Below are 19,280 nucleotides of genomic sequence, written 5' to 3'. Positions count from 1 at the left end.
GGCATGTGCCGATTACCGGTTTCAAGGTTTACCGTGGTATGAAAATGTCACGGTTTCAAAACTGCAAAAAATTTCCGTTATACCGTCCCTATAGTATTAGCTACTTTTAGTGTCCCAAAAATGCAGAGAGAAATCCCTCGCTTGCAGCTGCAAGGCTCAACCCTCCACCACAGGTTGTTGCTCAGTGTCAGTGAGTCAGCTGTGCTACAAGACGACTGGAGGAGGCGAGATTCCTCAACTTTTTCCCCCATCGAAGAAAACAAAAACGCTGGTATGGGAATACTTCAGTTACAGAAAAGTTACAGATGGCAGTGGGGAGGAGGGCCAACCGACATGTAAAACATGTTTGCGAAGGGTGGCTGGCGAGGAGGCAATACCTCCAATATGATTTCGCATTTATATAAAATCAACGGTTAGTAAACACTGTCATTGAACGTTTCCCACCAGCTATGAGAGTTAACTCCAGCGTGTTTAGTGTGTTTAGCGGTGGTAAAACATGTTTTTTTTTTTCACTCTGGTAACTGTCTGAGTTGCGAAAGAGAGAGTGTGTATAATGTAAACAGGATAAGAGTCATACACACGTGCTTTTTAGGAAAAATATTTCAATTATTTTTGTTCTGCTGGTAATAATTTTGAGCTGTGGTTGTGGGTTTAGACTCACCTAAAGGACTGCATTGACTTTAATTTTATTTAGTATATTTCAGTTATTTTTTTTATTTATTTTAATTAATTATTACTGTATTTTTCGGACTATAAGTCGTAGTTTTTTTCATAGTTTGGCTGGGGGTGCGACTTATACTCAGGAGCGACTTATGTGTGAAATTATTAACACATTATGATATCATTTCAAATGTTATTTTGGTGTTTTGGAGTGACACTGAAGGTTTGGTAAACTTGTTAGCATGTTCTTCATGCTATAGTTATCTGAATAACTTAATAGCTATGGCCACGTTCGCGTTCTGCCTTTGGCAATGTGTGTTCAATTGTATTATTGACTTTTTTATATTGAAATGCATGCTTTTAGTTTGTGGTGCTTTCACGCCCACGTGGGGGTGCACTTGCACTTGTTTACGTGAAGAAGAGCGCTCACACGCCAGAAGAAGACGGACAGCTACATCGCTCTAACTGAGTGGGCGAGTTAGCGAGAGAGAAACACGGCTGTGAACCTACATTCATTGTTTATGCTTGTAAAATATCTTTACAGAGGCAATGCCTGTGTGTATCATCTTTTCTGTTGTTGTTGCGTGTTTTCCACCCGCGATCGGACACTTAAAGCCAGTTGTGTGGTTGTTTGAACGATGCGCTAATGCTAGCGAACGCATGCAAACCGTTTGTGTCATGTCATTGCTGTAAAAGCACCTAATTATCGTTTATTTACATCGATGCGAACCTGTTTGGTATCGAGGATGAAATTGATTCAGCAAATTATACGGACGTCTAGCATCGTCATTTGGAAGTTTAGCCCGCTGAATAGCCAGGACCGAGCCGTAGCGTCCTGGTGAGGACGGTATATTCACATTTCGTTGTTCATGCACTGTACACTGCACACTTATTCAGCATGTTGTTCTCTATTGTATTTTTTTATTAAATTGCCTCTCAAGATGACATGTCTATGTGTTTGATTTTATCAAGTAAATTTCCCCCAAAAATGTGACTTATACTCCGGTGCAACTTGTAGATGTTTTCTCTTTGTTGGGCATTTTACGGCTGGTGTGACTTATAGTCAGGTGCGACTTGTAGTCCGAAAAATACGGTATACTATACATTACTCATTATTGCTTATTTTAACTTAACATTATACTTATGTTCCAGTGTGTTTTTCTTAAATCCTGTTCAATGACAAAAAGTTTTTTTTTTCACCCAGATATCTCAAAGTAACACATTTTAGAGCTGTAATTGCAATACCGTGATATTTCTCCTTAAGGTGATCATACAGTCAGAATCTTATATTGGCACATGCCTAACTATCACACCCCTTTTCAGAGTAATAACTTAAAACTCTGATGAGAACAGAACCTGAATAATGAAAAACCTACATTTAAACAAATGATATCCTAACTTAAAACCTTCACCCCCCCCCCCCCAAACCATAGAATAATACCTGCTAATCCACCAGTTGCTGCTGAAACTCCAAAGAAACCCTCAGGAGGAATGGTCATGTTCTTCACTTTGGTGCAGAACTCAAAGTCATCTTTGTCTGGAGTGAAACCGTTGTTGATCATGACCTGCCGATCGCCAGTGGATTGGTTTTACATTCGACGTGGTCAGGTATTCGGCAAAAAGTATTGGTACGTACCGTCAGTGTCTTTTTGTAATACGTCACTCTGGCTCTAATGGGATACGGTTTGTTCCGGAAGTCTCGTAAACACGAACCCAAGGCTTGTGTGCTGCCATCACTGCCAACACAATTCAAAGTGTCACCACTAGGGGTGGGAATCTCTCGGTAGCTCACGGTGCGATACAATTTTCGATGTAGCGATGATATTCAATAATTAGCGACATATGGATCAGGAAAGAATCCTAGGATATTTTACAAAACAACTTCCTCCTACCTTCTGCTGTGAATTGGAATGAGTATCACTAGTAGACGTCCAATCCATTTGAAGTGGGAGGGTGGCAGCGAATGAACATTCGTTCATTCGCTGCCATCCCTCCCACTTCAAACGGACTGAACGTGTAAGGCCCTTAGCGGCAGCCAATGTAAGGCAATGAGTTAATTTTGGGGGCATTTCACATCATTTCCTGTGGATTTTTGGTCATTTCAGTTTCCTTTTGGGAGATTTATGGGTCACTTTCTGTTGATTTTGGGGCATTTACAGGTCTCCGCTTGTTGATTTTGGGTTACTGAACAGGAAGTGACTCAAAATTAAACAGGCAGTAACCTGTAAATGCCCTAAAATGAAAGGAAATGGTATTTGTACTTGTAATGGTACTTTTGCTAACATGCTAATTATAAACATCATAAATCATAAACATACCTGCTTTTATTGCTTGTGTTAAAGAAGACGAAAATGTTTCGCGCCCCCCAAATCTCTGTCACCACTGTATATACAGTGATCCCTCATTTTTTGCTGTTAACAGGGACCAGAACCCGCCGCGATAAGTGGAAAAACTGTCAAGTATTGTATTTATTCAAATTTAGCATTGGAAAGAGGTACATATGACATGTTTTTCTCTATTCCCCCCCCCTAAGTATAATTAAAAAGAATGTTTATTTTAATAAATGTTTTTAAATACTTCAAATGTAATAATTATGATAGGTTTTAAACATGTTACTTTCCCACCCAATTATTTTTAAACAACAATAAAGTACTGTAGCAGAAAAATGCTTGGCTTCCCACTCCACCGCTCACTTACACACAATGAGTTGCCACAGCAACTATTTAACAAGTTAAACCATAATTGACACAGCCCGTTTGAAGTGCGTGACTCTGGCTAGATCAGACAAAAACATCTGTTAACATTGTTAACTTTAAAAAGCAACTCCAGTTTGCGTCCTGACGAACAAAGAGCAGGGAGAGGGAGAGAAGGAGCAAGAGCGAGACTGCGCGGTCGGGACAGCTCATCTGTATATATACAGTATATATATTTTTAAGAGTGCTGTCAAATTTATCGCGTTACTGGGCAGTAATTAATCTTTTTAATTGATCACGTTAAAATATTTGACGCTTTCGCTCATGCATTGCCTCAAATAGATTACAATGACGCAGTTTTTTGCTCATTGAGAGAGCTAAGAGGCAGAGATATGCGAGTGGACACAGGCGTTCATTGGACCGCGCCGTTTATTAGCATAAGCTTTGGCAAATCTTTCAAAACAAACATGTATGGCTGCTCCAAACAAAGTTTCGTTGTGCTTTTTGTAACAATGACAATAAATACTCTGAATCTGAATCTGAAAACTCGCCATTGACACCTTGTGGTGTATTTCAATCACTACCTTACGTAGTTAAAGACACAGTGGAAGAACGGCAGGGAGCCCATGTGACATCCCGCTCTGCGATGTCAACAATGGCGAGCAATTAGTTTATTTTTGGATTGAAAATTTTACCAATATTATTAAAACAAAAACATTAAGAGGGGTTTTAATATAAAATTACAATAACTTGTACTCACATTTATCTTTTAAGAACTACAAGTCTTTCTATCCGTGGGTCCCTTTAACAGAAAGAATGTTAATAATGTTAAAGCTATATTGTGGCTTTATCGTTATTATAAACAAATACAGTACTTATGTACAGTATGTTGAATGTATATATTCGTTTTGTGTCTTATTTTTCCATTCCAATAATAATTTACAGAAAAATATGGCATATTTTAGAGATGGTTTGAATTGCGATTAATTCCAATTAATTTTTAAGCTGTGATTAACTCTATTAAAAATTTTAATCGTTTGACAGCCCTAATTTTGAATTGATTTTAAAAATCTGCGATACAATGAGGGCGCAAAGTTTGAAGCGCGAAGTAGCGAGGGATCACTGTAGTATCATTTCTAGATAAAATTATGTACAGTACACCTCTGCATAACATTGTGTCCTTTTTTTATAATAAAGGAAAAAAAGTCATATTGATCAACTTAAAATAAAGTAAAACTTTATTAAAATTGTTTTGTTTGTAACAGAAAAGACAAATCACATCAATTTGCCTGAATTAAAAATAAGTTACATCCAAACTTTAAAAATACACTTAATGTACATTTTTTGATCGTTTCATACTGGAATTTTTAAAAAATAAAATCAATAAATAATAATAATAAATTCAAATTGATTCGCCTCATTAACTCATCAGGATAAAATGCCAAACAATTTGACAATAAAAAAAAACAATAAAACAAATAACCACAGTGTCACTGGACAGAGGGACAGTTTTTATTTTTTGCTGCAGGCAGTATCAGCTCTTTTGCTGTGGTAAGGGTTTTTTTGCACGTTTTAACAGTGCTCGCTGGTTTACTGATGTAACACTGTCAAAGCGGGACAATTGTTGGCAATATTCAGCACGTTTTCGTTGAAAAACAATCAAGCGGCTTATCAATGTGATTGGCGCCTCATGTTAAGTGACGTCTTAATTGATTTGGCTTCCTGTTGTCCGCTGCAAACATTTTTAGACACTGTAAACAGACTGGTCTTTCCTCATTTCCAACTGTGTTAAAAGTCAAAGCCAAAAGCCAAACCCTACATACTCTTTGTCATATTTCCTCATTTTAGCTCTTCGTGGCTGCGTTTCAATCATGGTTTTATGTGCCCTCGCTCACGTCCCCGAGGCACTTGCCTTTGGGGGAATCCCCACCGCCATCTTAAAGGCTGTTCCATTTCCCTAAACAGCGAAATGAACTTGGTGAGATCGACCCTTTGAGGGCTTAGTGATTGAGTCAAAAACGATGGTCACTTCCGAGCTCCCTATATCCCAAAATGCATTGCAGTGGTGCGCGGAAAATATGTCGATGCGGTGGTTGAATGTTATACGGAACTGCCTTTTGAATTGTAAAATTCATCATTGTTGTTTAAAAAAATAAAAAATTCGACTGTGTGGCAGTTATGGCAGAACGTATGGAATCACAGGAGTACTAAAATAGAAAATATATTATATACATACATAAATATAAAAAGAAATAAATGAAAATACAGTATAAACGTATATTTTGATATTGACTATAATTTTTGTCATAAAAAAACAAAAACAAAAGGACATTCCGCTTGCAATTTCTATTTTGCTTTTAACGAAAGGAATGGTCTGTCAATCAAATGGCGTTGGGAGGGAAAAACTGAAACTAATGTCAACTAAACGTAAAGTACCATAGGTTACCGTATTTTTCGGACAACAAGTCGCAGTTTTTTTTCATAGTTTGGCAGAGGGTGCATCATACTCTGGAGCGACTTATCTGTGATTATTTACGGTCGGGTCGGACCGACTTCTCTCTCGTTAACTTTTTTAAAAAAATAAATATATATTCATATATTATACTAAAATGATGTATGGATGTTAAATAAAATAAATAATTTAGATAAAACGGAGAAGGCGCTGTGCATGCCTGCACACGTGAATGCAGTGGCCTCGCTCTCTTTTCAATCTTTTCGATATGGATCAGCAATAGGAGTGAAAAACAAACTAAAGACAGGGGAATTGAAACGCAAACAACTGTGGTAGGAGTGGGATATGGAAAGGATTCACAATGATTATTGAAGGTGCTGTACGGAAAACTGTGTCGGCTTCGCTGAATGTAAACGAATGTGGCGCTTTGGTCTCTTATGAGAAACATATTTAACAAACTTTTCCAGCGTTATTTTGTTGTGTAAATGCATTTATAATGATCATAAAATATGTAGACTATTTAAACAGAGAGAACTTGCGTTTTTTTTCTGCCAACTCGAGATTAAAATAAATGTCAAATCTTCTATCTGCCTGTTAGAACAGACACGCAAATAGAAAATATATAAATGTTCATTGAATATCCATCTTACAGTCTTGTTTAACTGAGAGAATTTGTTACAAAATACAGGCTTTAATCTGTTATCATTATACATATATGCACCAGCATCATCACAAACGTGATCATACAAAACGCAACCACGCATCGAATCCCCGCATTTCCTCCTTCTCCTGAGTCCTCACAAATAAAACATAAAATTTTGGGGGGTTTTTGGGCTCGTGCCTTCAAATAAAACATAAAATTTCGGGGTTTTTCGGGCTCGGGCAAGCAAATCAGGGTAATTGATCGGGCTCGGGCCGCGTCGGGCTTTAATACCTGAGGGCCGGTTGGGTCGGGCTGGATATTTTAGGCCAGGTCTTCTAGCGTCATGTAATGTTAGCATACCGTACACCTATTCCGCCTGTTGTTCTCTATTGTATTTTAAATTGCCTTTTAAGATGACATGTCTGTTCTTGGTGCTGGAGTCTATCAAATAAATTTCCCCCAAAAAATGCGACTTAAACTCCGGTGCGACTTATATATGTATTTTTCCTTTTCATTGCGCATTTTTTGGCTGGTGCGACGTATAGTCCGAAAAATACAGTATATGTATTTTAAACAACAATCCGTCTACGAATTATAAGGTAATCGACAGATAAATAATGAATTGCCCGAATAAAATTTGATACAAAACTAATCATTCTGATAAGTCCCTGGTACTGAGGTGTTGCCATCGAGCGCAGAATACCTCACGTCTTATTGACATCAGTCTGCGTAAATTTTGTGTGATTTGTAATAGGCAGTATAGCACCACCTCAACAACATGTGGTTTATCTATGATTGTTTGGCCTGAGAGTGAATTAGGGGAAGTGTGTTCCATTTATGTTCTTCCACCCCTCCCGCCACCAACTTTCCCTCCGCCCTCCAAGTGGCCTCCGTGTGATGTCATAGCAAGTTCTTAGGGGAAGTGAGCCAGGGCAACTCAAACCGTTATTGAAACGCAGCCCATATCTCCAGTGCTCATTGCTGTGCGCTCTTGTTTGGTTAAAAAATACTGCGCACACTGTGAAAATGACAGCGCCTCTGTCACCCATTGAGTGGATGTCCAATTACACTTTATTCTAGTACGACCAAAGAAGTATGTTCCCCGAGGTCACACGCACCACCCCGGCAACGTTCAGGGCGCAACCCACTATTTGAGAAGTACTGCTTTAGTACCTAATAAAATCAAAGTAAGTATATTTATGATTAACGATTAGCATGTTAGCAAAAACAAAATTTCCCTGAATTTCAGGATATTTACAGGTTATAGATACTGGAAGATTTTGGGAGCCGTTGGGTCCATTTTTTAAAATAGTGACACCTTTTTAAAACAATATACTGTATTGGCCCGAATACAAGACGGTGTTTTTTGCCTTGAAATAAGACTGAAAAAGTGGGGGTCGTCTTCTATTCGCGGTCTAGACATTATACCCATTCACGACGCTAGATGGCGCCAGATATCATTGAAGCGATGTTCTGTCATGACAGATCTCAGCTACTCTCAAGTTTAACCAGTTTGCATTATTTTATTGCAATGTTTTTCCTTATTCAGATTTGTTTCAAGACTACAGTTACAGTTAGACTTCACTTTAATGGTTAATGCAGTTATTGCAATTTTGTTGTTTTATCACAATAGTTTGGTTTATTTAAATTTCAAAAACCAGAGGCCATTCATTTACGAATGTGATTTCACTTTAGTTTACATATTTAAATGTCCAGATATTAAGATTTGAATGAGGCAAAATAACATGCCTTTTCTCTTAAATATATTGTTATAATCATTTGTTTCAGATGTACTGTAATTATTTTCTGTATAAAAATTAATTTGGTGTTCAAAAAGTCTTTTTTTTCAGACTTGAGTCTTGAAAAAGAGGGGGTCGTCTTATAATCAGGGCAATCTTATATTCGGGCCAATACGGTATTGATTCATGGTGGGAGACTATCGATAACTTTTTGGGCTACAAAAGGTTTGCAATATATCACCTTTATGATATATTGTCACACTTCTAATTGTTATTGTATCGATAATATGGCTCAAAAATAGCTACAATGTGGCCCTTTACTGCACATTAGCTTTATTGTGACTTTAGTTTCGGGCAAATATTGTTTTATTGTGAGTCAATTATTGTAATTATTCTTACTGGAAAAAGGGACAACTTGTTTAAGGCTTTCATACTGGAAGCCCAGATAAAACTGTCATTGTAATATATGACGTAATATATACCAACATTTCGCTAGACACTCAATTATTGGACACGACCCCACGTTGATTAAATACGATAAGTGAAAAACATTGATCTCCAAGCGAAAACAGTGCCAATTCCACGACGAACCGAGACAGCAGCGGCAAAAACTGATTTCAAGCTTTCACTGACACACACGAGATTAGGGAAAGATAGGGGATTATTTACTCTCAAGCAAATATAATCATATTTCCTAATCTTCTTTTAAGTTGCTCAAATGTGAGGTGGCGGCGGTGACGTCGAGAGCAAAGAAAGTGTTTACTTACCGTTTGTGGTCATAAACATGTTTGCCGTTGTTTCCGACGACGAGGACCACCGGGTTATTTTTCTGGAAAGGACAAAAAACATGTTAATCTTGAACAAATAGTGGCACAAATCTCATACCTGAGCATGATCAAACATGACCTGCTGACCGTTTGACTGTCACGATGGTGTAAGCAAACAATCTTAAATAATCACCCTTGAGTAAATCAAAGCAAGAAAAATAGCAATTTCTGTGAAACTCTTTGAAAACAATATTTGAATAGTATAAAGTATTATGGGATTACTGGAGTTGTATGAATGAATTTATGTATTCATTTTTGTTTTTTTCTCCCTGGCGTTTAACAATTTAATGATCTTTGGAAACTAAATTAAAAAGACAGAAATTCATTTTTTTGCGTTTTACAAGTGACTAACAGCCACTAAAGTTCAGAAATAGCTAAGGAATTGCTCCTTTTATCAGGGTTCGTACCAGTGTTATTTTCGTCAACATTGACAATAATGAAAATTTTTCATCGGCGAACAATTTTTTCATGACGATGACGTGACGAGCTAAAAACCTGGCTTCGGAGACTAGAACATAATGACATGATTGCTAGTTTTCGTCTAACGAGACAACTACGAGACGAAAATGCGACAGTTTCTGTCGTATATTCACAATGCGTGACATTCTTGTATTGTACATGGAGTACGTCAGCTTGCATCGTGGCAATGTTTGGGTCGAGTCACTCGTGTGCGATGTGCTGCGCCTCTCCCTCCTCACCAGAGCTTAGGATGTGTCTCAAGTTGGGCTGCGCTCCAACTTGCTTGTTTGGAAACACGGTTACATTTGCAATGTTGCTTTAGCCTTTAAAGGTCTGTGCTGAGTAGGAGTGGGAACCTCTTGGTACCTCACAATACGATACAATTTGCGATACAAAGCTCACAATAACGATGATCTGACGATATGGCGATTAGGGCTGCAGCTATCGAATATTTTAGAAATTGAGTATTCGACTGAAAATTCTATCGATTAATCGAGTAATCGGATAAAACATTTTTTTTAGGTCGAGAGCAATTATAAATATACATGAGATAAGACATTTCATCTAATATTGAACCGTTTTCAGTCAACCAATGTCTTTATTTTCGATGAAAATTGTTGAAACTAGGGCTACAGCTATGGATTATTTTAGTAGTCGATTAATCGATAAACTAGTTAGTTAGTTAGTACATAGCAAAAGTCCGCTAGCTTAAATGCTATAAAACGCTAACGCAGTTTTTTTTTTTTTTTACAATGCTCTTAACAAATGGTTCAGACACATACAGTATTCCCTCAAAGAAAAAAAACAAAACACAACAACAACAAAAAAAAACAGTTAAATATACCAATAATCTAAATTACGAATGCATTAGAAAAAACATTTGCTCAAACAAAAACTTGGCTTATGTTGGTCTTAACATGGAGCAGCTGGATTCAGCTATGTGAAATGAGGCAGACTAGAGGGCAGTGTATACACCCAAATCAATTAAACTAAAACTTTGAAACACTTTCAAAATAAACCATTAAAACACCACTTTAATTAAACGAATACTCGAAGCAGCAAAATTCAATTCGAATCTTGTTTTTTTCTAATCGAATACTCGAGTTAATTGATTAATCACTGCAGCACTAATGTCGATACAACGATTATCGACACATTTGTAGAATATCCTACAATGATTTTCTGACCAACAACTAAAAAACAGAAAAACAAGCTTCTCCTGTGAATTGGAATGAGTTTATCACTAGTAGACGTCCAATCCATTTGAAGTGGGAGGGTGGCAGCGAATAAGTTCATTTGCTGCCATCCCTCCCACTTCAAACGGATTGAACGTCTATGGCCGTCAGTGGCAGCCAATGCCAGGCAATGAGGTAATTTTGGGCCATTTAAGGTCATTTACCTGTTGATGTTCAGTTACTTCCTGTTGATTTTGGGGTATTTTATGAGTCACTTCCTGTTGATTTTGAGTTACAGAACACGAGGTGACTGGGAATCACCCAAATGAATAGGCAGTGGCTCAAACGCAACAGGAAATGACCTATAAATGGCCTAAAATGAACCGCAACTGACCTGTAAATCCCTGAAAACCCACAATCGAAATGGAATGGGCGTCGTGCACCGTCAATGCAGCCTTAGAGTTAACTGAGACACTATTATGGTGGAAGATTTTGGTAGCAACTTGTTGGTTCCTTTTTATTTTATTTTTTTAGATATTGACACCTTTTTAAAACGATATCTCAATTCTTGGCAGGAGCATATCGATAACCTTTTGGGATACAAAGTATCAAGATATATCACCATTTCGATATTTTGTCACACCTCTAGTGCTGAGTGATGATCATCAAACACTAAATGTAAATCCTCACGTATACTTTTTGTCATTGCATATATGTATAGGCAGGGCCCCATGTTAACCCATGATGTGGCTCACAAGAAAGTGGAATTTGAAGAAGCTGAGAGTTGCACTCTTATCTTATCCAAATAAAGCCAGAAAGAAGACAAACAATAAAGGAATAAATCAATTAAAATTCACAAAAACCCACCTTTCCGTCATTGTCAAATGAGTCGAAGAAAATCCCGACTCCGTTCCACATGTCGGCGGCACCATACACGGGCCCCTGGCGGCCTTCGTCAGCAATGTACCAGATGGCCTGTCGATACAGACGACAATTGCTCTAACTACACAATTTTAAAAATTGTTGTTACACAACAGTAAAAGAACAAAAAGTCATAATTTTGTCGCAATGTAAGAAATAGACAACATTTCCGACTCATTTTGAGGTCTCCAGCAGTGCTGTTTTCGTCAACGACGATGATAACGAAAACATGTCGTCAAAAACACTTTATTTCATGACCATGACGAGATGATTACGAGCTAAAAAACAGTGTTTTGGGAGACTAAAACCTAACGGAACAAATGTCAGTTTTTGTCTGACGAGACGAGAACGAGACGAAAATGCACCATAGTTTCCGTCACATCTTCACAATGTGTGACATTTTATGTTAGCCTGCCTCGTAGCAGTGTCTGGTTGTGTCACTCGTGATGTGCTCCTCCCCGTCGCCTCCAGTCACTCCAGCTTTCACACACGGTAAAATGTGTTTTCTTATCTCGCCCATACAGATTATACAATGCTGCTTTTGCCTTTTAAGGTCTGTGCTGAGTGATAATCACACACGAAATGTAACTCGTAGCGTTAGCATAGCATTCGCGTCAGCATAGCCTCTTAAACCAGGTGTGCTCATTGTTTTTTGCTCCAAGATCTACATTTCTAAGGCCCCATTTTTTTACTGTACAATTAACTCATTTGCTCCCAAAAACGTAAAAATAAGTTCTATTTTTAATTGTTTCAGTGTCCCGAAGACGTATTCATACGTCTTTTACGTTTTTTTTTTTTTTTCCAAAAAAGACATCTCTGGGTCGTGATTCAATTTAGCAATAAAACTGGCCACTGGAAGGCAGTAGCGCATGGTAAGACCCGCAACCCGATTCAACGGCAACGAACGGCCAAGCCGCACGGCCGGGCGCCAGTGGAAGACAACTGAATGGATGCCAGGCGGCGGACGACCGAGCAGAACGACGAGGACCACTAGTGCAGCCGACAATGCCTTTGAAATTGCATGAATCGTGAACGTAAATTAAAAAAAAAACAGAAAAGAATCTAGCTTTTATCCATTTCAGATGGCCAATAAAGTGGCAAAAATAACTATTTCATGTTGAATTTCATCATTGAAAATTTGCCCGTTGTTAGCTGGAATAGGCTCCAGCACTCCCGCGACTCTCGTTAGGAGAAGCGGTTCAGATGATGAATGAATGAATAAACAGCTGAAATTGGCATTGACAAACTCAGACAAACATTTGAAAGATACCAATACGTTTTCGCTTTTGCTAACACAATAAAAACGGCTGAAAAGACTGTGTCAGCATGGCGCCCTGAGGGATAAATTACAATCAGGCAAACATAGTCAAGGATGACATTAGAATAATGTCAACGTTCTTTAGTAAAACTAACAGATGATGAATTACCCTAATGGCAAACAGTTTAATAGGTTTTTCTCACCAAGCCATCTGCTCCCATTCGGCCTCTTCCGGACACTCGAAACGTGACTTCGGCCTCCCAATGTTGAAAAGACACCTTGTTTTTGGCCCACACTGACCCCCGCTGACTCTTGAGCGATGGCACGATGCGTACCTGGTCCGCACTTGGAATGGCATCTATTATTGAGATCGTAGGAGATCATGCATCTTAGAAATTATTAATGTACTATTAAAGTGACAGACAATAACTACTGTAATTTTTGGACTATAACGCGCCACCGACCAAATTTGACACGAAAACGGCATTTGTTCATATATAAGCCGCACTGGCATATAAGCGAAAGCTGTCCTCACTGTATCATGGGACCGGTAACACTTTATTCGACAGCGGCATCATAAGACTATCATAAGAGCAAATGAACCCAATAAAGCTTTGAACCGATTGGCTGCAAGCTTCATTGTTTCAAATGCTTCATTTGGCCATCACTGCTCTCTTGGGGGAGACAGTCAACCTCTGCTGCCACCTGCTGTCAACACTGTTGTCATCCAACATGCCTCCTAGCATGCATTGCATCGCTACAGATGTAAATTACTATAAAAATCCATGTGTTGTGCTAATTATTTCTTCAGTTACTGTTCTAGTTGTTTCATCAATTGCTAGTTATGATATTTGGTAACACTTTATTTGACAGTGGCACTATATGACATGACACTGCCATGAGCATTAATGAATGCTTATGACAGATGTCATTTTGGGTCATCCGGCAAATTATCCCACTTTTGAATGGATGTAAAAGATTCGAGCTGGACATGAATTGAGTTGTTGACATAATTTGCCAGAGGACACGCAATGACAACCGTCATAAACATTCATGAATGCTCATGGTAGTGTCATTTCATAATTATGAGGTCTTATAGCTCTCTTATGACACCGCTGTCAAGTGTTACCTATTAACCCAAATCAATCAACAAACAAGCCACACTGGACTATAAGCCGCAGGATTCAAAATGAGGGAAAAAAGTAGTGGTTTACGGTCCGAAAATTACAGTAGTTGACCTTCATGTAAAAGACTGTTGCTCCAAGTAAATCAAAGTAGTTAATCCGTCATTGCACTGCTAATGCCACAACATTGTCACATTCATCTCACTAAGTAATATGTTTTCAGACATCTTTCTCAAACTGGGTTTTTAGTACTGCATATGTAGTATTTGCACTCTTATATCAATATCGATGCATAAACTGTCATTTGCAAATCATTGAAAGTCATCTATCTGCCTCCTAGTCTGAATACAGTAAACTGTCATATATGTACTGTTTTATTACCACGACATCACCACTTGTTTTTCGCCACATACCTTAATTTTTGGACTATAAGATGCTACTTTTTCCCTTCATTATGAATCCTGCGGCTTATAGTCCAGTGCTGCTTATTTGTTGATTTATTTGGGTTATTAGGTAACACTTTATTTGATAGCAGCGTCATAAGACTGTCATAAGACAGTCATAATTATGACATGACACTATAGCGTCATAAGACTGTCATAAGACCGTCATAATTATGACATGACACTAGAGAGGGCATTACTGAATGCTGATGACAGATGTCATTTAGTGTCATTCGGCAAATTATGTCACTAACTCCAATTATGTCCAGCTTGGATGCCAGGTGACATTTTAAAGTGAGATAATTTTCCAGATAACACTAAATGACATCTGTTATAAGGATTCATAAATGTTCACGGCGGCGTCATGTCGTAATTATGATTGTCTTATGACAGTCTTACGGCGCTAATGTCAAATAAAGTGTTACCAAATACCTTAACTAGCCATTAATGAAACAACTGGAACAGTAACTGAAGAAATAATTACTATTTACATCTGTAGCGCTGCAATGCATGCTGGGAGGCACGTTGGACAACCATTGTGTTGAGAGCAGGTGGCCACAGAGGTTGACCGTTTCCTCCGAGGGGGCAGTGATTGCCAAATGAAGCTTCTTGAGGCAATGTTGTCATAATGAACCACCTTGAAGCTTTGAACCAATTGGCTGCAAAGCTTCATGGTGCTTCATTTGGTCTTGTGACAGTCGTATGACGCCGCTGTCAAATAGTGTTACTGGTTAATATGGTAAAGGGTGTTATACTTGTATAGCGCTTTTCTACCCTTTAAGGTACTCAAAGCGCTTTACACTACATTGCCATCTACCTACTGGTGACACAGCACCAGGAGCAATGCGGGGTTCAGTATCTTGCTAAAGGATACTCAGATGAGTTCATCAGGGTGCAGAATCGAACCCAAAACCTCTGGGTTGGGGGACAACTACTCCACCACTGAGCCACACCATTCCCATAATATCTCTTGGTGTAAATATCCCATAATACAGTGACGACATCTGCGGTTTATAGTCCAGTCACAGTGCGGCTTATTTATGATTAAATGCCGTTTTCGTGTCAAATTTGGTGGCCGGCGGCTTATAGACAGGTGTGACTTATAGTGCGAAAATTACGGCATTCACTTTAATCCCAATATGTGCATAATGTAACCTGTATTTTTTTTAATATTATTTTACTTTTGTTTATGTAGTGCACGTTATGGCGAAGCTTTATATCTCGTTGTACTCTGTATAATGACAATAAAGGTTTTCTATTCTTCTAATCGATCAATTGTGGCACCTATAAACATCACAAATGCAGTAACGGTGTGCTTTATCATGTTCATCTCTTGAAGGGCTAAGACCTTTCTCTGCCGGGTAGTACAGTACAGAGTCTATCTGTAATCACCGATTAGATGCACCAATCATAAATCTCACTAAAAGGTAAATGACGCAACAATTCTTTGACAAAATTCCAAAGTTGACATCTGTTGATATTTGATGGCTTTAGGTAAGGTTTAATGTTGATGTGTCCCACTATGAGTGTCGCAAATCGGGAAAGATGTTGTCATTCTGGACTTACTGCCGGAGTATATCCAGAAGGGTATAGTGCCGTCAGCTTGGACCAAATGGGGCCCCTTAAAGCTGTGTTTGTACTCGAAACGGCGATGGGGAACCGCGTCCGCTGGGTCTGCGTCAGCCACGACCGGCGTATTCACGACGGCGTCGTCGTCGGCGGCCGTCATTTGGACAACGAGGCTGTGGCACAGCAACGAGGTTAGAAAAGCGACGAACATCCTCGCTGCCACCGAAGTTGAAGCCCGCTGTCGCCTCCGCCGCCGTGTTGCTACTCCGGGCACCGCCATGTTTTCGTGTCAGTGCTGACGTAGCGCTGAGTACCGGTGCATGACGGGATGCCCGGAGGCCAACAAGGCGACTTCTCATTGGTCCGTGCGCCTCGCTGACACACACGCAGCGTTGGACCTCCGGGGATGTGACACGACACAGAAAAGATAAATAAATTAAAAAGGATAATATAATTTAAAAAAGCTATTAAGGCGTAAGAATTACATTTAGCAGTTTTTTTTCAAACTTTAAAAACAACAACAACAACAAACAAAAACATTAGCTACCATTGAATGCGGGTAGGCGCCCAACTAATAGTGACCGGGAGGATTGGCAGCAAAACAATCGCGGTCAGCTGTCCCAGTCAAAATGGGTTGGACGTCTATCGCCGTCAGTGGCAACCAATGTTAGTTTAAGAAATGAAATTAAAGCCTTTTTGGCAGCAGGAATGTTGTTCATGTGTTTCCTCATGTGTTGTAGGTGCTAAATTTAGAAAGTTACTGTGTGGCCAATAAAACCAGTTCTTTTTAAAGCAACTCTGGTTCATCTGCCGTATCTTGGTACTGCATATGCACAGTTTGCATACGTGATATTTGCACAGTTACATTATAGCATTTGGCACTGTTCACAAATGTTCATTTTCAGTACAGTGATCCATCGTTTTTCCGGTTAATGGGGACCAGAACCTGCCGCGATAAGTGAAAAAACGCAAAGTAGCAGAATTTTATTTGTGGGTGTATTCATTGCATTTATTCAGATTTAGAATTGGAAAAAGACACATATGTTTAATTAAAAATATAGAATTAAAATAACAACAAAAATAAACTTATATGTGTGTGTATAATCGTAATTAATCGCAATTCAAACCATCTCTAAAATATGCCATATTTTTATGTAAATTATTGTTGGAATGGAAAGATAAGACACACGGCGGATATATACATACAACATACTGTACATCAGTACTGTATTTGTTTATTGTAACAATAAATCCACAAATGGCATTATTAACATTCTTTCTGTTAAAGTGATCCATGGATCGAAAGACTTGTAGTTCTTAAACGATAAATGTTATAGTTACAAGTTATAGTAATTTTATATTAAAACCCCTCTTCATGTTTTAGCTTTAATAAAATTTGTAAAATTTTCAATCAAAAGTAGAGTTAATATAATAATAAGAAGAATAAAAATAACAATAATAAAAATAGAGTGAAAAGTTCTACGTGTATTTTGCATAGCTATTTTGATATGGAATGCCAGTTCATTTTGCATTGTTGTTTAACTGTGTGTCAGAATAGGGCCTCATTACTATAGACTGAAGTGCTTTTCTTTTTGTGAACATTATTTTTTTTTGAGAGAGATAGGAATATTATTTTTGTTGTGCTTTCACTAAACGATACTTATGTTTGTTGTGAAGGAGAAGCTTATGCCCATAAACGGCGCGGTACAAAGAACGCCTGTGTCCACTCGCCTTTACTGTATAACCTATACGTATCTGTACATATCTTACCCAAAATAAAACAAGAGACACATAATTGCCACTAAAAGAAAGAAAACTTACCGAAATATGTGTGGATCACAATTAGCAATTTGCATTGCATTGTGAATACAGCATAAACGTCTCACAACTACTAATTCTCCCATGTCTAGAAGACATAACATGAGTATGGAACGGCGCTGCCCCCATGCGGCCGGTGGCATTCTCTTCACTCTTAATGTCCATAAACGGCCTCATTGTAATCTGTTTGAGGCAATATGCCAGAGGGTCATTCATTGCATGCGTTAATTGCGTCAAATATTTTAACGTGATTAATTAAAAAAAATAATTAACGCCCGTTAATGTGATAATTTTGACAGCCCTAATATATATGTGTATATATACTGGGGCTGTCAAAATTATCGCGTTAACGGGCGGTAATTAGTTTTTTAAATGAATCACGTTAAAATATTTGACGCAATTAACGCACATGTCCCGCTGAGACAGTATTCTGCCTTTTGGTAAGTTTTACAGCTAGGCTTTTTGTGCTGCAGCACAACAGCGAACTCTTGTGGTCGCTTTGCGACATGGTTTATTTTTTTCTTGCCAGTTAATATGGCTGCACGACGTCTCGGGCTGAAGCCTACGTTGTAATGTTGTGCTTATATGATCCTTGGACAAGATTTGTCCGTAAGTATGGTTGTTGTAAAGAATGTACATATTATGTTAGTAAGCGAAATATTCTATTTTTTGTATGAGACGCTTTTTGTTTATGTTTAGTGAACCTGTATAGCATGCTAAACTAACATTGTTGCTAATGCAATGCTTGTGTACTTTTTTTTTGTAGTTTTATGACGGTCTAAAGAGGACAATGGTTTGAGGCTATTTTATTAATAAATCAGATGAAAAAAGAAGAAGTCTGATTATTAAGGCGTCGTTCACTAGCTGTCTAGCTTTGGAAAAAGTAGACGCTTCGGAGTGAGGACAGCATAGACAGATTTAAATGACAGTAGAGTGAAATGCCCACTACAGTCCTTATGTACCGTATGTTGAATGTACAGTGGGGAGAACAAGTATTTGATACACTGCCAATGGATTTTCCCATTGGCAGTGTATCAATACTTGTTCTCCCCACTGTATATATCCATCTTGTGTCTTATCTTTCCATTCCAACAATTTATTTTACAGAATATATATAATTTACAGAAAAATATGGCATATTTATAGATGGTTTGAATTGCGATTAATTGCGATTAATTCCGATTAATTAATTTTTAAGCTGTAATTAACTCGATTAAAAATTTTAATCGTTTGACAGCCCTAATATATACGTATATATATATATATTTTTTTTAATAAATGGTTTTAAAGCACTTCAAATGCAATGATTAGGATAAGTTTTAAACATGTTACTCTACCACCGAATTTTTTTTTTTACAAGAATAAAGTATAAAAAATAAAAATGCTTGTCTTTATTACATGCTTTATTGAGTGAGTCCACTCAAATCCACTCAAGCTGCTCACTTAAACACAATGAGTTGCCACAGCTACTGCTTAACAAGTTAAACAATGATTGACGC

General features: G+C 38.2%; 1 protein-coding gene across 1 annotated transcript in view; it reads right to left on the bottom strand.

Annotated features, from left to right (window-relative positions):
* Positions 1-16,261, bottom strand: part of lman1 (lectin, mannose-binding, 1) — a 34,382-nt gene extending 18,121 nt beyond the window's left edge. The window contains exons 1-6 of the mRNA XM_057818850.1: positions 15,961-16,261; positions 13,031-13,185; positions 11,516-11,623; positions 8,955-9,016; positions 2,297-2,396; positions 2,102-2,225 (exon numbers count right to left, since the gene is read on the bottom strand). Coding sequence (XP_057674833.1) covers positions 2,102-2,225; positions 2,297-2,396; positions 8,955-9,016; positions 11,516-11,623; positions 13,031-13,185; positions 15,961-16,243 — 832 coding nt within the window. The 5' untranslated portion in view covers positions 16,244-16,261. The remainder of the gene's footprint in view (positions 1-2,101; positions 2,226-2,296; positions 2,397-8,954; positions 9,017-11,515; positions 11,624-13,030; positions 13,186-15,960) is intronic.
* Positions 16,262-19,280: the final 3,019 nt, after the last annotated feature.

This window comes from Corythoichthys intestinalis, chromosome 17 (assembly GCF_030265065.1).
Source record: "Corythoichthys intestinalis isolate RoL2023-P3 chromosome 17, ASM3026506v1, whole genome shotgun sequence".
NCBI classification, from domain to species: domain Eukaryota; kingdom Metazoa; phylum Chordata; class Actinopteri; order Syngnathiformes; family Syngnathidae; genus Corythoichthys; species Corythoichthys intestinalis.
The sequence above is the reverse complement of the archived record's forward strand: the minus strand, read 5'-3'. Positions and strand labels throughout refer to the sequence as shown.